Below are 17,157 nucleotides of genomic sequence, written 5' to 3' on the forward strand. Positions count from 1 at the left end.
TGTTACCCTACAATTTTAAAAAAGATAAGTTTAGATAAGCACATTTAAGTCACAGTAAGTACAGAATATATACTTTTATGGTTAAGTACATTCCATACAATTAACATCTTTATTGAAAAAAAAAAATCATGCTTTTACAGAAGAGTTATATGACCCTGAACAAAATTCTAAGCCTATGGAAGAACCACCTTGTAAGCACAATTGCACGACTGTATCGTTCCCTTTTCACTTGTAATAAAGAAGTCAGTATTTCTTTAAATCATTCTATATGCATCTTCGAATCTGAAGTTTGACAACTGAGCCAGCAATGTGCCCTGGTGGCCAAGAAGGCCAATGGCATCCTGGGGTGAAAAGTGTTGCCAGCAGGTTGAGGGGGGTCATCTTCCCCCTCTACTCCGCCCAGGTGAGGCCGAATCTGGGGTACTGCATCCAGTTCTGGGCTCTCCAGTTCAAGGAGGACAGGGAACTGCAGGAGAGGGTCCAGCTACAAAGATGATTAGGGGATTGGAGCATCTTTCTTATGAAGAAAGTCTGAGAGACTTGGGTCTTTTTAGTCTGGAGAAGAAAAGACTGAGGGGGGATCTTATCAATACTTATAAATACTTAAAGGGAGGGTGCCAGGTAGATGGGAACAGTCTTTTTTAAGTGGTGCCCAGTGACAGGACAAGAGGTAACAGGCACAAACTTGAGCATAGGAAACTCCATCTAAACATGAGGAGGAACTTCTTTACTTTGAGGGTGGCAGGGCACTGGCACAGGCTGCCCAGAGAGGTAGTGGAGTCTCCCACTCTGGAGATATTCAAAACCCACCTGGACACCACCCTGTGCAAGCTGCTGTAGGTGACCCTGCTCTGGCAGGGGGGTTGGACTAGATAATCTCCAGAGGTCCCTTCCAACCCTGACCATCCTGTAATTTTTTCTGTCATAAATGAGTAAGAAAGGAAAATGGGCAATCTTTGTTAGTGCCACTTAACTAATAAAGCTATAAAGCAGTATTGCTATCTGGTACACTAGAACATTTTAAAATACCTTTACATTCCTTTCTTTTGTCTAAACAGTATGCAACAATACCATCTTACTACTCATATCTTTTATTTAAACAGTAATCAGTGGCTGTAAGAGATTAAGCATTTTAACATCACCATGAAAAAACTGATAGAGAATGGTTCAGTCTTAAGTTCAACAAATACAGCTGCATTATTATTATTTTTGAAGGAACTATACCGAAATAATCAATAAAAATATAGAATAACATGATTTTTGCCATGAGCCTTTGTATTACGAATTTTCAGTTTCTTAGTTTTTACAGAAACACTGTGATGTAGGATTTTATAAGCAGAAACAAAGTTATGTGGGATTTTAAAAACAGTTGGGTTTTTGATTAATAATACTAAACACAGAGTAAGCACACAAACACAACAGTGAAGGGTTTAAGATTGTCCCTCACCTACACAAAGATATTAAAAACTAAGATACTTCTGGGTCAGGCCTGGGTCCATCAAGTAGAGAAGCCTGTCTCTTGTAACAGTTTCTAAGGAAGAGCATAAGAACAGGGTAAGCACACATGAACTTGTCTGAGTGCATCCTACTGGCTTCCAGCAGCCTGTAGCTCAGGGATTTCTGAACCAAGGTGGCATCCTTGTGTTCAATAATCCTCACGGAACTTTTCTTGCATAGTTTAATACATGCATGTTGGGAATTGATCAACAGTCAACTGCTTAAGCATTGGCTATGCTTCTCCATACATCGCAGTCATACCCTCTTCTCAAAACACATGAGATAAGAATTAGCAACTCCTACAAATATAGGCTATACTAGTAACATTCAAAGGAATTTACTTTGCATCCAATTTCATCAGCATAACTGGGAATGAAATGGGCCCATGGAAAAATCTAAGATTGAATCTTCTTACTTTCTAGTCTGGGGTTTTATTCAGTCCCCAGAACACTGCATGGCACCTGGGATTCCTGGATGTCTGCTTTGCTTCCTTTCTGAAGACACTGAGAGCCTGACTGCTCAGAACTATCTGATAAAGGTCTCACATATTCACTGTAAAGTGCTGGAAACACATGTTTACTTTATGCTGTCTTCATTGACTTGAGTAATGAACTCTGTTTCTACCAATAATACCACCTCAAAATTTAAGAACAATCATGCTCAGTATTGAGGATAAGTAAATTAAGCTTGATTCAAAAAAAGAAAACCAATCCAAACAATGAAATCAGCTGACGGTCCTCATGTCATCTAAAGTGAGTCAGATCCATGCTGCCTTGCCTGAGTTGCTCTACATAATCAGTCAGATTATACGTGGTAGTCCACCAGCCCTGTTATTTCAGTAGAGAAATAATCCTGCTTTAAATTCAAAGGAAATATGCTTATTTTCCCAATTCAAACACCAGAAATTTTGCTATTAACAATACAGCTTGTTCTAAAAGAGATTTGGACAATTATCTTCACTTCTCTGCATTACGAAAAACCCTAGACTCACTGGGCTATTTTAAATACAAGTTTCCTTGCAAGGTGACAAATCAACAGTTATCTTTTTGATACAGTGTATATTAGATTAAACAGGATTCACTACCAACTACCATATTAGAAACATAGCATGTTTTAAAATGCCTATGCAGATATTAAGATTAAAATTAACGTCAACCACTATACGGAAAGAAACGTTAAATCTTACTACTGAAATTTTAAAACTAAACGTCAGGCATCATTACTAAACCATAAGGTTTAATTAAGCTGTAGCTACTTCCACAGTTCATTTCCTTTCTGCTGAGGCATCTGTAACTCGTCACTGGATCCAAGCAAGTGCTGTGAGTGTATGGAAAAAAATTTCTCCCTCTGCTTTCAGTATTCAGAAGCCACAGGTAAAGAGACCTTCTGCAATGCACCCTGACAGCAGTGGTGAGCTTCCTTCTCAGAGGCTTTAGAAAACACTGAATTTAAAAAAAGGCGTATGTTGAGGTTGAACCTGCTTTTATTCTTTTTGGTATAGCATCACAGGAAGGCAATCTAGCCTTGAAATTACGAGGAACATTTATCTTCCAGTGGCTACAGCCACTGGCAGAAAAACAAGTCAAGGTTTTACAGATGTACTCTGCTTGTTACAAGCAGTAGTAGAAATTTACTCTGCCTATTGCAAAACCGAGAAACATTTTACTCTACTGCCAATATCCAGGGTGCAGAAATTACTTCTTCAAAGGTCTGAGGCCAGATGTCCATTTAAAGACAAATTTGGCTGAATAGAGGACAGGGCCACAAAACCCCAGGTACACTGATCTCACACATTGTTCAAGTCTCCTTCATTAACTTTGCTCCTATTCTGACTGGAAATTTTAAACTGTTTCCAGAGAACAGCATCATCATTATTGCCAGTCTGTGCTCTAGTTCATGCTCTGAACAGAGCATAAACAGCTGTCTTTATGGAGCTGCCACCGTAAGAACATGATGCAGTACAGGAATGCGATTTGCATCCTCCTGCTTCTGCAGTGCTGAGCTGAGTTCAGCACGCCAAAGTCTGCAGATCTGCTCTGATTCATCAACACTGAGAAACCAACACTGATACATAACAACTATCACTGGCACTCCCTTATTGCAAAAGTTTAAAATCAACTCAAAGTTTTAAAAACAGCCATCTTGGAAAAACTAGCCAGTTTCCCCACAGTCACTGTGCACACTTTAAAAGCCTATGAGTCTGACAAGCCTCCCTCCCCTTCAACAACACTAACAACAGGTATACTGCATTTGATTTCTAGTCACAAAAACGTTTCAATGAACTTAAAATGGTACGATACTCTGATTCTGCACCACTTGATCTACAGTCTGCGTGATTCTGCACCACCCAAATCCATAGGGACCCCGCCATCAATTGTAATGGTCCAGAAACAAGCATCAGGCAAGCAGAGGGCTCTGAAAAATGGGCAGAATTAAGGAATACTGCAAAATCCCAAGTTTGTTAAACTCTGAAAGTCTCTGTATAGCAGCCTCAACTGTATACATAGTATAGGTAATATTTTATCACAAGAATGTTCAGGGTCACAGGCATCTAAATTAAATATCTATGCATATACCAGATGATATGCTTTGTATACTTACTAGGCAGATTACAGTAGTTTGCAGAAATGGTTCAAATGTGGTACTTGAAAAGGAACAGACATACCACTGCTATATAATTGTGCATTAGTAGATGTATAAAATACCAATGCTGATGTTTTATAGCTAAAATAAAAAACACAAGCACCTTGCTTAGGTATTAAAACATTCAAAGTCCTCATTTGCTGCTCAACCCTACCAAAATCTAAACAAGAACCCTTACTGCTTTTACTCAGAAAGTCTCCACAATCTCTACTGTTTTCAAAGTTACCAGCCACCAATAGGACACCAAAATATTTCCTAGTCAATAGATATTTTTCTCTCCTAGTTCTGGTTTAATTATGTGGATCCACATAAACACAGCGCTTATCACTGCCTTTAACAGGAGGGATGTCTTAGGACAATACATCTTAAAAATTACCTGTAATCCTACAAAATAATCAGCTGTATATTTGTTGTTATTCCATGAGTTAAAATATTTAGTTGGCTAACAAGTTAATGAACTTTATGGAGAAATTTACTGGGATGTGATCATATTACTGCAGTAAGATGTTGTTCTATATTCTTACAACAGGCACACAACTGCAATACAACATGCAACTATTTTAACAGAAGACTACTTGAATCTATATGTTCATGCCGTAACTATTGGTGATGGAGACTGCAGAAAGACTCCTGGAAAAAACGCTCCCTTTTTGCTGGGGACAAGATCAAATATCTCATTCCATCTTCCCTTATAGGTGAACATTCTCACCGAGTAGGAATTGTAGCCTCATGAGTTAAAAAAAAAATCTGTGATAAAAAATTTAAAAACTAGACAGCTTAGGCACTTTTAAAAGTAATTTAGTGATCCTACATGAATGGCACACTTTTTTGTATCTCATTGTTATTTTCATTCAATGTATTTTTCATTCAAGAATATTACTAAAGGATCTTTTTGAGCTCAGTTCTTTCAAATATTCAGAGACTGCCAGAGAGAAAATTTCACATTACATCTTAACTTGCTAAAACTTTTGCTCTGATAGATGCTATCTCACAAAGAACACTTGGCAAACTCTGCCTGCTAGACAACTAAAATCTTAATGCTCACTTGAAAGAATAAATAAATGTGAAGTTTTAAAGTATATAAGAACTTTTTCAAAAAATGCATCTGAAAGTCCTTTCATTTTTTGAAGTTTGCATTGAAAATTGTAGTTATTGAACAAACAAGCATTTTAATATTGCGTTTTCAACCCAAACATTAAGTTCAGAGTAACAGAAAATTAAATGGACTAAGCAATAAACTGACTTCATTGATTTTCATTTTCCAATTTGTAAAATGTAAGGAGCAAGCAGAAAATACAGATCATGAGAAGTTTATTGGCTTTTAAATATTCTTCTGGCTCTAGTCAGCCAGTAGAATGCTGGTGAAAATTTTTGTGATAGCCGTATATTAGGAATAAAGTCTTTAAATGTAAACTTCATGGACCATTTAAGCTTCACTACCGTTACAATATTTTTCCCCTCTAACTTAAGTTTTGCTCCTCACTTCACGTCCTCCTTCTTTACTCATTGTTTTACAAAACCATAATCACTCCAAAAAAACCACAAACATGATGATTTGTCAATTTGAATTCTGAGATTTCAATATTCATGTCATTAATGTACCTAAAAATAAAACTGTATGGCTTCTAGACCGAAATACTAGGAAATCTTTAAGGGACACAAAAGGATGTGGTCTGAATATGCATAAAAGCTAAATTCAGAAATAGAATTCTCTGAACTATCCCATCACAGAGTTTGCACCTTCCCTCAGGAGATGCCTCCCCTCTAATGGGTGAGGGGAGATTAATCTGGAAAACCTTATCTACGTGAGAACTATTCTTACATCAAACTGACATCATGATATACAAGGACAGTGATAAACAGGTGAAAATTACACACATGAAAGAAAAACTTCTGCCAAATTATTTCTAGACATTTCTAGGCACAAAATTTGCAGTTGTTAAATAAATGTGAATTTTAAGAAAATAGGGCTTACAGATTTAGAGAACATGTGGGGTTTTTTTAACACCCAGATAAAATACCTTAAGGGTGAATATAAAAAAGAAAAACAGATCGACATAAAGATCCTTTAAATATGCAGCTTGATTTCTCCAAAGCAACAAATCAGTCTTCAAAAGACCTCAACTAAGAAAAAGAATATTTTAATGCCCTTTATACATAAGTTGAGCCAAAGCCCACATCTACAATAGTTACCAACATTGAAGCACTGTGAAGAGGTATAATATAAAATGATCCATCCTGTAAAAACAGACCCACAATATGAAAAACTGACAGTCATTTCTATTAGGTTAAGAATGATCCAAGCACTGCATCATAACATACTGAGAAAATGTAATAAGCCTAGTTGAACAGAAATACTGATGCTAATTAGAAACAGGATCTCCCCCAAATAACCTCAACTTTAGTTTGGGCCACAACAACCCCATGCAGCGCTACAGGCTTGGAGAAGAGTGGCTTGAAAGCTGCCCGGCAGAAAAGGACCTGGGCGTGTCGGTGGACAGCCGGCTGAATATGAGCCAGCAGTGTGCCCAGGTGGCCAAGAAGGCCACAGCATCCTGGCCTGTATCAGGAATAGTGTGGTGAGCAGGACAAGGGAAGTGATCATCCCCCTGTACTCGGCACTGGTGAGGCCCCACCTCGAGTACTGTGTTCAGTTTTGGGCCCCTCACTACAAGAAGGACATTGAGGTGTTGGAGCGTGTCCAGAGAAGGGCTACAAATCTGGTGAGGGGTCTGGAGGACAAGCCTTATGAGGAACCACGGAGGGAACTGGGGTTGTTTAGCCTGGAGAAGAGGAGGCTGAGGGGAGACCTTATCACTCTCTACCATTACCTGAAAGGAGATTGTAGAGAGGTGGGGGCTGACCTCTTCTCCCTGGTGAAAAGTAATAGGACAAGAGGAAATGGATTCGAGTTATGTCAGGGAAGGTTTAGATTGGATATTAGGAAACATTTTTTCACTAAGAGTTATTAGACATTGGAATAGGCTGTCCAGGGAGGTGGTGGATTAGCCATTCCTGGTGTTTAAAAAAAAAAGGGTAGATGTGGTACTTAGGGACATAGGTTAGAGGTGGTTTTGTCAGGGAAGGTTGATGGTTGGACTTGATGATCTTAAAGGTCCCTTCCAACCTTAGCAATTCTATGATTTCAGGCATCATCCAACCATAAGGAAAATCTGAAATGTAATAAAATGATATTCAGAAAAAAACCTATCACGGAGAGATGAAAAGTTCAGAAAACTCCCATGAAATAAAAAACTACATTTAATTATTCCATGGGTTTATCAGGCAGCTGAGAGGAAAACACAGCTTATGGTTAACATAGTATCCTGGTTTCAGCTGCGATAATTTTTTTCCTACTAGCTGCTGTGTTTTGGACTTAGTATGAGAATAATGTTGAATCACAGTTTAATGCATATTGTTTTAGTTGTTAGTAAGTGATGCTTATTTTAAGTCAAGGACTTTTTCAGCTTCCAATAGAAGCTGAGAAGGAATATAGACAGGACAAGCTGGTCAAAGGAGTATTCCACACCACAGACGTCATGCTCAGTATATAAATGGGGGTTGGCTGGGGGGCAGGGATCCACAATTGCTGCTCAGGACAGGCTTGGCAATCTATCATCAGGTGGTAAGAGCAACTTGTGTTGTATCACTTCATTTTGTATGTTGTTCTACCATTGTTATTATTATTATTTTCTCTTCTATTACCATTCTATTAAACTGTCTTTATCTCAACCCACAAGTTCTTTCTTTTTCTCCCTCTTCTCCCCATCCCACTGGCAGGGGTGAGGGGTGGGGTGAGTGAATGAATGCATGGTCATAATTGCTGGCTGGGGTTAAACCACAACACACAGCAAACGAACACTTTTCTCAGCATTTATGTGTTCTTTTTTAGGCCTCCAATTTTGACTTCAGAAGAGAACACTTACAACCATCTTATTACTTGCCTTATTTTTCTTAGCAATGTGTGAAAAGGTCTGAAGAGTTCAGACATATCTTCTGGTTTATGGTCCAAGTTTAACGGTCCCTCGGAGTAGACAACAAGGCCACTGTAATTCAAACACAGGCACAAATACACACAAAAATGAAATTACACAGAGCAACTACTGAATAATGAGTCAGAAAAGCAACTGCACATAAACATTATAATTACACTTAAGTTACATATTGTTATCTTTTGTCTTACTCACCCACAGTTAAAATGCTATTTAAAGCAACAGGAAGACCCCCACCACCCACCCACCCAAACATGGGAGAAAAGGAAATGGAAGCATAAGGGGAAGAACATAGATTTATTTCACTGCTGCAGCTGACCCATTAAAGGAAAAAAAAAACCAAAACAAAACACAAGAACCTGATAATGAAGTAAGCCGGGGAAAGTCCACTGGCTTGGGAGAGATTGTAAATGGCTTTTTCTTTCAAGTCTATATTTCTAGGTAAGATAGTTGACTCCTGAGAGCCTATCTTTCTACCTCTAAGATATATACAACCTGGTATTAACACATGGTAAAAAACCCACACATTTGTTAAATCATAACACACATTTTGATAATACCGTACTTCTAAATCAACTCAGCACTTGTAGAAATTTCCCTGGAAAGAGGTTAGTTCATGGTCCTGAAAGGCTCCATGCATGTCACTGTAGATATCTCAATGGTTCCTTCTGACCAAATCGCTACTGCCCAAACCTGTTTGCATATCAGGGATTAAACAAAATTCACTTTCTTCACTGTATCTGCTACATTCTAGTGCACCGTATCTGAGACAGTAGATTCCACCCACAGCAGGCACCACTCTGCTTAAAACAGTTTAATCCTCTGCCCACTGCAAAAACAATGCATGTTTCTCAAAGGCAAATAGATCATTTTCATACTTGAGATCACACAGGTTTTATTTTTCCCAGGCCATTTTCCCCTTTCTGCCCTTACAGTCAATGCTCAGTTACACAAGGTATTTCAAAGGTATGTTCTTTTTCTTACACTCAAATTACATGTTGCTTCAGAGAGCTTTCTAGCTACTCTGCATCCAAATCACGCAGAGTAACGGGGACCCTTGGCTGACTAACAAGACTGTTGATGTCTTTTGCTCACCCACTGCTCACTAGCAAGCGCCCTGCATGACCACCAAAGGCTGAGACAGCAGCAAAACTGGTGTCACAAGTTGTATGAGTTGCACTAAAGTATTAAAAAAACCAAAGGACCACTTACACTCTGTTTATCATCTGGGAAATACATCAGTGACAGTGGCAGCCCCTCTGTGATAATGTATTTAAGAAGGGGGAAAAAAACCACCAAACTGCGCAAGTGCAGCCAGAGACAAGAGAATATGTGAGAGCAACAACTCTGCAGACACCAAGGTTAGTGTAGAAGGAGGAGGAGGTGCTTCAGGTGCCAGAGCAGAGATTCCCCTGCAGCCCGTGGTGAAGACCATGGTGAGGCAGGCTGTTCCCCTGCAGCCCATGGAGGTTAACAGTGGAGCAGATATCCAGCTGCAGCCCATGGAGGGCCCCACCCCAGAACAGGTGGATGCCTGAAGGAGGCTGTGACCCCACGGAGAACCCACACTGGAGCAGGCTCCTGGCAGGACCTGTGAACCCATGGAGAGAGGAGCCCATGCTGGAACAAGGTTGCTGGCAGGACTTGTGACCCTGTGGGGGACCCATGCTGGAGGCGGCTGCTCCTGAAGGACTGCACCTGTGGAGGGGACACACATTGGAGCAGTTCATGAAGAAATGCAGCCCATGGGAAGGACTCATGCTGGAGAACTTCTGTGTCCCATGGGAGGGACCCCACACTGGAGTAGGGGAAGAGTGTGAGGAGTCCTTGCCCTGAGGAAGGCGCAGCAGAAACAACATGTGATGAACTGTAACCCCCATTCCCCATCCCCCTGCGCTGCTCGGGGGGAGGAGGTAGAAAATTTGGGAGTAAAGTTAAGCCCAAGAAGAAGGGAGTGGTGGGAAAAAGACTTTAAGATTTGGGTTTATTCCTCATTATCCTACTCTGATTTGATTGGTAATAAACTAATTTTTTTTTCCCCCAAGTCAAGTCTATTTTGCCCATGACTTAATTGGTGAATGATCTCTCCCTGTCCTTGTCTTAATCAGTGAGGTTTTTGTTACATTTTTTTTCTCTCCCCTGTCCAGTTGAGGAGAGTGATAGAGTGGCTTTGGTGGGCACCTGGTATTCACCGAGGGTAAACCACCACAGGTGGCCATCAGAAAGTTCAGAACTGTGAAGGTAACAGAGGGTCCAAGAAATTCGACTACTACACTTGATCAACATTGGTTTGGGGACTAGGGTTTTGAAGGCAGGAGGAGGGAAAGGGGAGAAGAGAGAGAAAAGTTGCTTCTTTTGCAAGTCACTTTTTTTTTTTGGTGCTTTAAGTCCAGTTATCCCGTTACCAAGGATACATAGTGTTATTTTTTTTTTCCTAAGCTTTCTGGGCTTCAACAAGCAGGCTGCCATGAAGCAACATAGTTATTGCTGACTCATGTCTTAAGTTCTGCCTAAACAAATGTTACTTCTTTGCTGAGTGGAAGCTTGAGGCTGCTCTCACCAAACTTCTGTGCAAAAAATCACAATTCCTTTGGCTTTCAGGTATAGTTTTGCTCTCCATAGAGTTTAACTCCCAGAAGAAATTAAAAAAAAACCACAGTAGTGGACTAGAGCACTACAAAAAAAACAATTATGAAACAGTCTACTTGAAAGAGTTCTGAATCAAAGCTTGAATATAGTTGTAACATGGAAAGAACTAAGAATTGGAAAAGTGCGTCTTAACATTTCCTACTAGGTTGAAAGTTCACTGACACCTGTTAACATACGAGGCGACATACACTGTATAACACGTATAGTAAACTGATGTCTGAAAAGAAACCTTAGACAAAAATTAGTCTGAAAAATACTCCTTAAAGCTTTGCTATTAGACGACCAAGGGCATCCAGCACTTCTCTTAGCCTCAGACCCATCCTTCTCATTAAGACAAAGAACAACAGCATGACAACTTTGTGTTGGCATCTGCCTTGCAGTTAAAGGCTTCTCCTTCCACAGTGCAAATAAAAGGCTTGCATTTCTTCCAGACAACACCATATCTAGATGGTGTCGTTTTTCTGTGAACTTCACATGGCAGTGATTTATTTTCAAATCACTGGATACTTAAGAGCAGTTCAACTTTTTTCTCTTCTGCCTCTTGTCCTTCTTTGTAATTTTAGATTGATGCGGTGTATTTTCCAGGCAGCCCTTGGTTTTCCAGTTAGTTGTGATGTATTTGACTTCATTGAGTCCTCCAGCAGTTTCAAATTGAGTTCTCACATTCCTGTTGTCTTTTGATAATCAGATTATTACTGTTATTATTTTTAGAATGACAGTTCCAGACAATATTCTATTTAACAGGAACAATGGGCCACAGGGATTTCCTGAGAAGCATATTACACTCATGATTTGAGGTTTCTTATTTCCCTCAATTATACTACTTACATTAGCTATCTTTAAAACATTCACAATGGTAAAATATTAAAAATATGATGGCTTTACTCCAGAGAAAGTGCTGTCTTATTAAATCATGAAGACTCATTAGGAAAAATGCATCTGATTTGTTCAGTATTGCAAAAACTGCTTGAAGCAAAACCACTGCTTTAATTTAGTTGTCTTGAGTAGTCAATACAGGGTACAAACCTACACATAAGTTATAAATGTTAATACTTTCCTTGAAAAAGATTTAAGCTTAATTCAGTAGTTACAATGCAGTTTGTTGTGACAATTCCTTTTGAACCTAGAGTCATTAAGAAAAATACACAATTCCTATTGAAGATTTTTGGTTTTCGAGACTTGTACCTTTAGGTCATACTATTTTTGAGTGACACAAGATATGTGCTTTCAAAAAATATTTCTGACAACGTGATCTTCCATAGACTGATATTCTTAATTTTTTAACTTCTTTCTGGCGGATGACTGATCAATTGTTCCAGGTTCCTGCCTTCTGTATTTAGAGTTCTACCTTCCCTTTTCTTTTATTCCTCTTGACATTCTACATGACACTGGTAATGATTTAAAACAAAAGACAAAACATAATCCTCTTAATTTTTTTCTAAAGAAAGTACAGGCAAACTCAGGTGAAAGAAAATATGCACAAATTCTGAACAAAATTTCTGAAATCTTCAATAAATCTTTAATTGAGGCATGCTGGAGAGTAGTTAAAATTACTTACCATACAATGGCTAATCTTGGAATTGTAAACATTAAAGCTGGTTCATAGTCATCTATCATATCTTGAGTGAGGTATCCAAGCCTTAAGGCTCTAAGCAGAAAACGACAATTATTTAGTAAGAGATCAAACTCCCGAAGAAAACAGTTCAATAGGAAAAAAATTGACAAAATTAAGCCAAACCAAATCGATATTACTTAACTCATGAAATATTTTTGTACAGTCTAAAACACTATGTATATGACTGATCAGTATAGTCTCTGCTTTAAAAAACACTAATGAGAAAAAAATCTTTAAACATTTAAAGCTTTTATAATCACCCAAAACCAAAGTAATTTTTATGCCTTTTCCCTTTTTATTTACTTTTTCATGTCAAGCTTCAGCCTGTTACTGATAAGCACTGGTGCTTAGTGTTTTGCAACTAAAAGAAACACTTTTTAAGTAATAGGGGAAAGTACCTGGTTTAATTTTCAAATAAAACTTGCTATAATCATCTCAGGCAACAGCCCCTAAACTAACAAACTGAACAAAAAAACAGTAGTTCTATGCAGCAATTATTGAAGTTTAAGGATTTAATAATTGGGGGACACTCCATTGTCCTCTAATACCATTTCATATATCTTAAGCCTCTTTTAGACTAAAACCTAATTTGTTTAGGCTTGTCACTTGGCTACGTTTTCTAGGTTTCTTCAATTTCTTAATATCTTCATAAGTTTCATAATGTCCTCAAATTTCTTCTCAGATTTGTCCGTACCAGTGCATAAGTTTAAGATAAGACTCAAAACTGTACACTAGTCCTGCTGAGATCTAACTGGTCCAAAAAAGAATGGAAATAACTTTTTCTTATTCCTTGTCAGTACTTGTCTTGCCAATACTGCTGTCAGTAGACAGCAAAACAACCACAAAGTAAGCACTGCTTTGTACTAAAGGTAGATGGACTCATCTTCGTAAGTTTCATAATGTCCTCAAATTTCTTCTCAGATTTGTCTGTATCAGTGCATAAGTTTAAGATAAGACTCAAAACTGTACACTAGTCCTGCTGAGATCTAACTGGTCCAAAAAAGAATGGAAATAACTTTTTCTTATTCCTTGTCAGTACTTGTCTTGCCAATACTGCTGTCAGTAGACAGCAAAACAACCACAAAGTAAGCACTGCTTTGTACTAACAGTAGATGGACTCATCAGTGCACAGCCCACTCTCACTCCTTGTTCCTTCCTACAGTCCACTGCCAGATTATCCAAAGCTGCAAATGAGAGACCATCCTTTTCCTCTTACTGAACAAATATGTGTCTATGTAGTAGCTCTCTAACTGATGGAAAGTAATTCCTCCTACACGTTGTGACCATTTTGAGTTCTAATCCTGTCTTTTAAAATGCCTGAAACACCTCTGATCTTGGTGTCATCTACAAATTGTGACAGTATGCTCTGTACTCCTTCATTACTTAATGAAGGTTGTTGTGGTTTGGGTGGACTGGCCACTGAAACAAGTGACAGATGCTCTCTGACTCCTTCCCTTCATACCACACCATACCCAAGGTCCTACTTCACAAGTTCTCCGAATATGACAGTAAAACCAACACTTATTCCAAGTACATTTTACAGTCAATTGGTCTCTAATAATTTCACCCGGAATACGGTTCACTAGTTTTCTTTTGAGAATAGTGTTGCACTGCTCAAAACCTCACTAAAGCTGGGTATTTCACATGCTGTTCCCCTCTACTGCTTACCTGCTAGGCTAGTTACTCTCACAGGGGAAAAGTTGTTCAATACAGTACATTCCAAACAAATTCACCTTTTTCTTATCCCCTTATACTCCTAAGAGAACTTATGAATTGGTGGATTGTTTGGGGTTTAACACTATCTCTTCATACATATAAAGTCAAGCTCCGGTCCTCTAAGATTTTAAACAGCCTTTACGAGTTGTTTATGGTAATCACTAGAGGTTCACAGATTATTTGAATCACCTCACCATGTATTCTTGCATGAAATACCATTAAGTCTTGATGCCCTAAACAGATTTAGCTTATTTAAATGCTGAGTCTTCATTTACACATCTATAACTAGGCATACCAACAATATTGTTATTGTTGGATTATTAACTTCGGGGGGTTTTTTTGTCTAGGAAAAAAGCATAGGCTTGTGCCTGGCAAGCATGCTAAATGCTTTTTAACTTTTTACTTCGATACTTACTAAAAAAAGCAAAATACTTGGTGTTTTATGGCGCTTCTTAAAGACTACAGTTAAGCGTTTCTACAAAAGCTCCAACTGAAAGTAAACATAAATTAAAACTTAGTATTTAACTAAAACGCTTACCTCTCCACAGTTTCACAGAAAAGTACGATTACCTCTTGCTGTACATAATATTCTTTTGGAGACTTCACAGGTACCATGGCCGACACATAACTACAAAGATTATAAAATAGCATATTACTATTTTACATGCTTTAACACATCAAATTATAAATAAAAACAAATGTAGGACAAAATCTTAGAAACCTAACCTTTCCCATACCATTTTGTATTTACTTTGACAGAACTCTATGAAAATTGTACAGTGTAAGAATCCATGAGAAATGCAGCTGATTTTCTTATTGCAGATTGAGGCAGTGGAACTCAGAAATATAATTACACACATTTAGCAGTCAGAACTCCATACTGTGCAGCATAGGGAGGTAGAAAGATCTTTACTGCTGCATCTTGAAGATGGAATAGTTTACTCTGCATTTCCTTGAGAAAAAAATCCCTACCAAAATGCACATTTCCTCTAGAAAGGTTTTACCTGAAATTATATTAATGAAGTTCAGTTACCCAGCAGAGAAAATTTAGGAGACTTAAAAGTTTGCCTTGTTTCTATATGGAATTACATTCAAAAGCACTAATTCATAAGTTAAGAAACACCGGTAAAAGTTGTTTTATGTCACTATATTACTTAATCTAGATTTGCAGACTACAAGTAACACAGGAAAGAAAAAAGTTGTTTGCAACACAACGGCAAAGAAAAATGTTGTATATACAGAGTTGGTATGGATGGGGCAGAAACTGCACAGGCACAGCCACTGTCCACAGTACCATTACTGATTGGCATCGTTGTCTGTACTCAAAGCCACACTTAAAACCACATTTTTAGCCAATATTTTCAATTAAAATGTTTTTCAATGTAACAGTATAATGACAGTTTTTTGAAACAGAAAAAATTGCTTGAATAAATAATACAAAAGAATATGAAGGAAGAGCCAACAGTAACGGCAGACAAGACAGTCTACGGATTATTCCCAAGAAAAATTTATAACACTGCTCAATCCTAAGAAGGCTGCTCTGCTCAAGGTAGAAATGGCTTTATTATATTAGATCCATAGATAATCCTTGTCCAGTATCCTGTCTGTAACTACGCCTACCACCACAAACATCTAATAGACATGAAGGAAACTGGCTTTAATTCTGAAGCACAATGCAAGACTTGGTCAACGTGACCTTTGATGCAATAAGCAGTTACTTTTCGCACCCAAAAAGCCTTTATGTTTATTTTTGTTATAACCTCCAAGCTATTTCTCAATCACAGGTTTTTTGAATCGGTGAGCTCCTGCAGTTAATTATGGCTTGTGTAAAAGCATTTTTCATGAGATCTCAATTTGCCTCCCTAAGTTCACTGGGTGCATCTTTTATCTTTAAGCACAAGAACGAAACATCATAATATCTAGACTTTTATCATTTTTTTTTTTAATGTCTCTTATTTGTCACCTTTCCTCCAACAAAGAAAACATAAAGGAAGGATTTACGGCTTCCTTTTGTGTATTGAAAAACTTCCCTCAAATGCCATATGCCAGTATGCAACTGGAAGATTATAGTTTAGTTGAAGAGAGCAAGTGTTGATTGCTAAAAAGCTCTTCAATTTTCTTTTCATTATTGCTACACTGGAAGGGAAAAAAAAAATATCTAACAATACACCAAATTACTGAAGAATTCAAATACTATGATAAAAAAATTACATACTTTTTCCAGAAAATGAAAACAGAACAAAACAGCCAACTTCAAAACAGAACAAGCCAAACAACAGCTGTAGTAGGCAAGCCAATACTCACAACACAATTACTTCGGATCTTTTACCTTAATTCAAATTCTGCAAAAAGGACATCAAAATGTTTCAGTGACTCTTTCATTTTTTCTGTGTAGAGGTTCAGATCCCTTAAGGCCTGGTCACGAATGATATTTCTAACTTCCTCTAGGCTTCGGGTCAGATCCTTGGCCAATGGCCTCATAGCCATACTCTCAATTTCACGATTCATAATAATTGAACCAGCAGCCAAACACTATGAAATACATTAACAAAGAAAATATTTTTACAAAGTTACTATTATGTTTAAAATAAAGCACAAGATGTTCAAGGTATTAAATATCACAAGGGCAGTACTTAGCCTCAATTTCTTGCAAAGTGAAAGATTTAAGTCCGATATGTCAAGTCATAAGCCTTCACAGAAAAGGTTAGGGAGCCACGAGAACAGGGGAAGGTTCAAGTGCAAGAACCAAAGTCAGTCAGGGAGACATGAGAACGGGGAAGGTTCAAGTGCAAGAACCAAAGACTTAACAGAAGAACTTAAAGCTCTTCTATTAGTTCGGCAATAAGTATTGGTAGGATATATACTCTATGTATGCAAGGATTACTTGCATAAAAGGGGTGTGAAACTAGCTGAAGTACGATCAATGGACTGTTTTGATACAGGCTGGACCACTTGATTTTTTAAAACAATTCTATTCTGTACCTAAAGAACAGAAACTCTGCAACTTTAAGGTGGTTTTTTTGGGTTTTGTTTTTTTTTTTTTTT

General features: G+C 38.0%; 1 protein-coding gene across 1 annotated transcript in view; it reads right to left on the bottom strand.

Annotated features, from left to right (window-relative positions):
* ZFYVE28 (zinc finger, FYVE domain containing 28) overlaps positions 1–16,644 on the bottom strand; it is a gene marked incomplete at its 5' end in the record, with an annotated part of 59,103 nt that extends 42,459 nt beyond the window's left edge. Inside the window, 4 exons of the mRNA XM_009882572.1 lie at positions 8,085–8,186; positions 12,340–12,429; positions 14,651–14,740; positions 16,442–16,644. Coding sequence (XP_009880874.1) covers positions 8,085–8,186; positions 12,340–12,429; positions 14,651–14,740; positions 16,442–16,644 — 485 coding nt within the window. The remainder of the gene's footprint in view (positions 1–8,084; positions 8,187–12,339; positions 12,430–14,650; positions 14,741–16,441) is intronic.
* Between the last annotated feature and the right edge of the window lie 513 nt (positions 16,645–17,157).

Source organism: Charadrius vociferus, unplaced genomic scaffold (assembly GCF_000708025.1).
Source record: "Charadrius vociferus isolate BGI_N301 unplaced genomic scaffold, ASM70802v2 scaffold213, whole genome shotgun sequence".
Taxonomy (NCBI): domain Eukaryota; kingdom Metazoa; phylum Chordata; class Aves; order Charadriiformes; family Charadriidae; genus Charadrius; species Charadrius vociferus.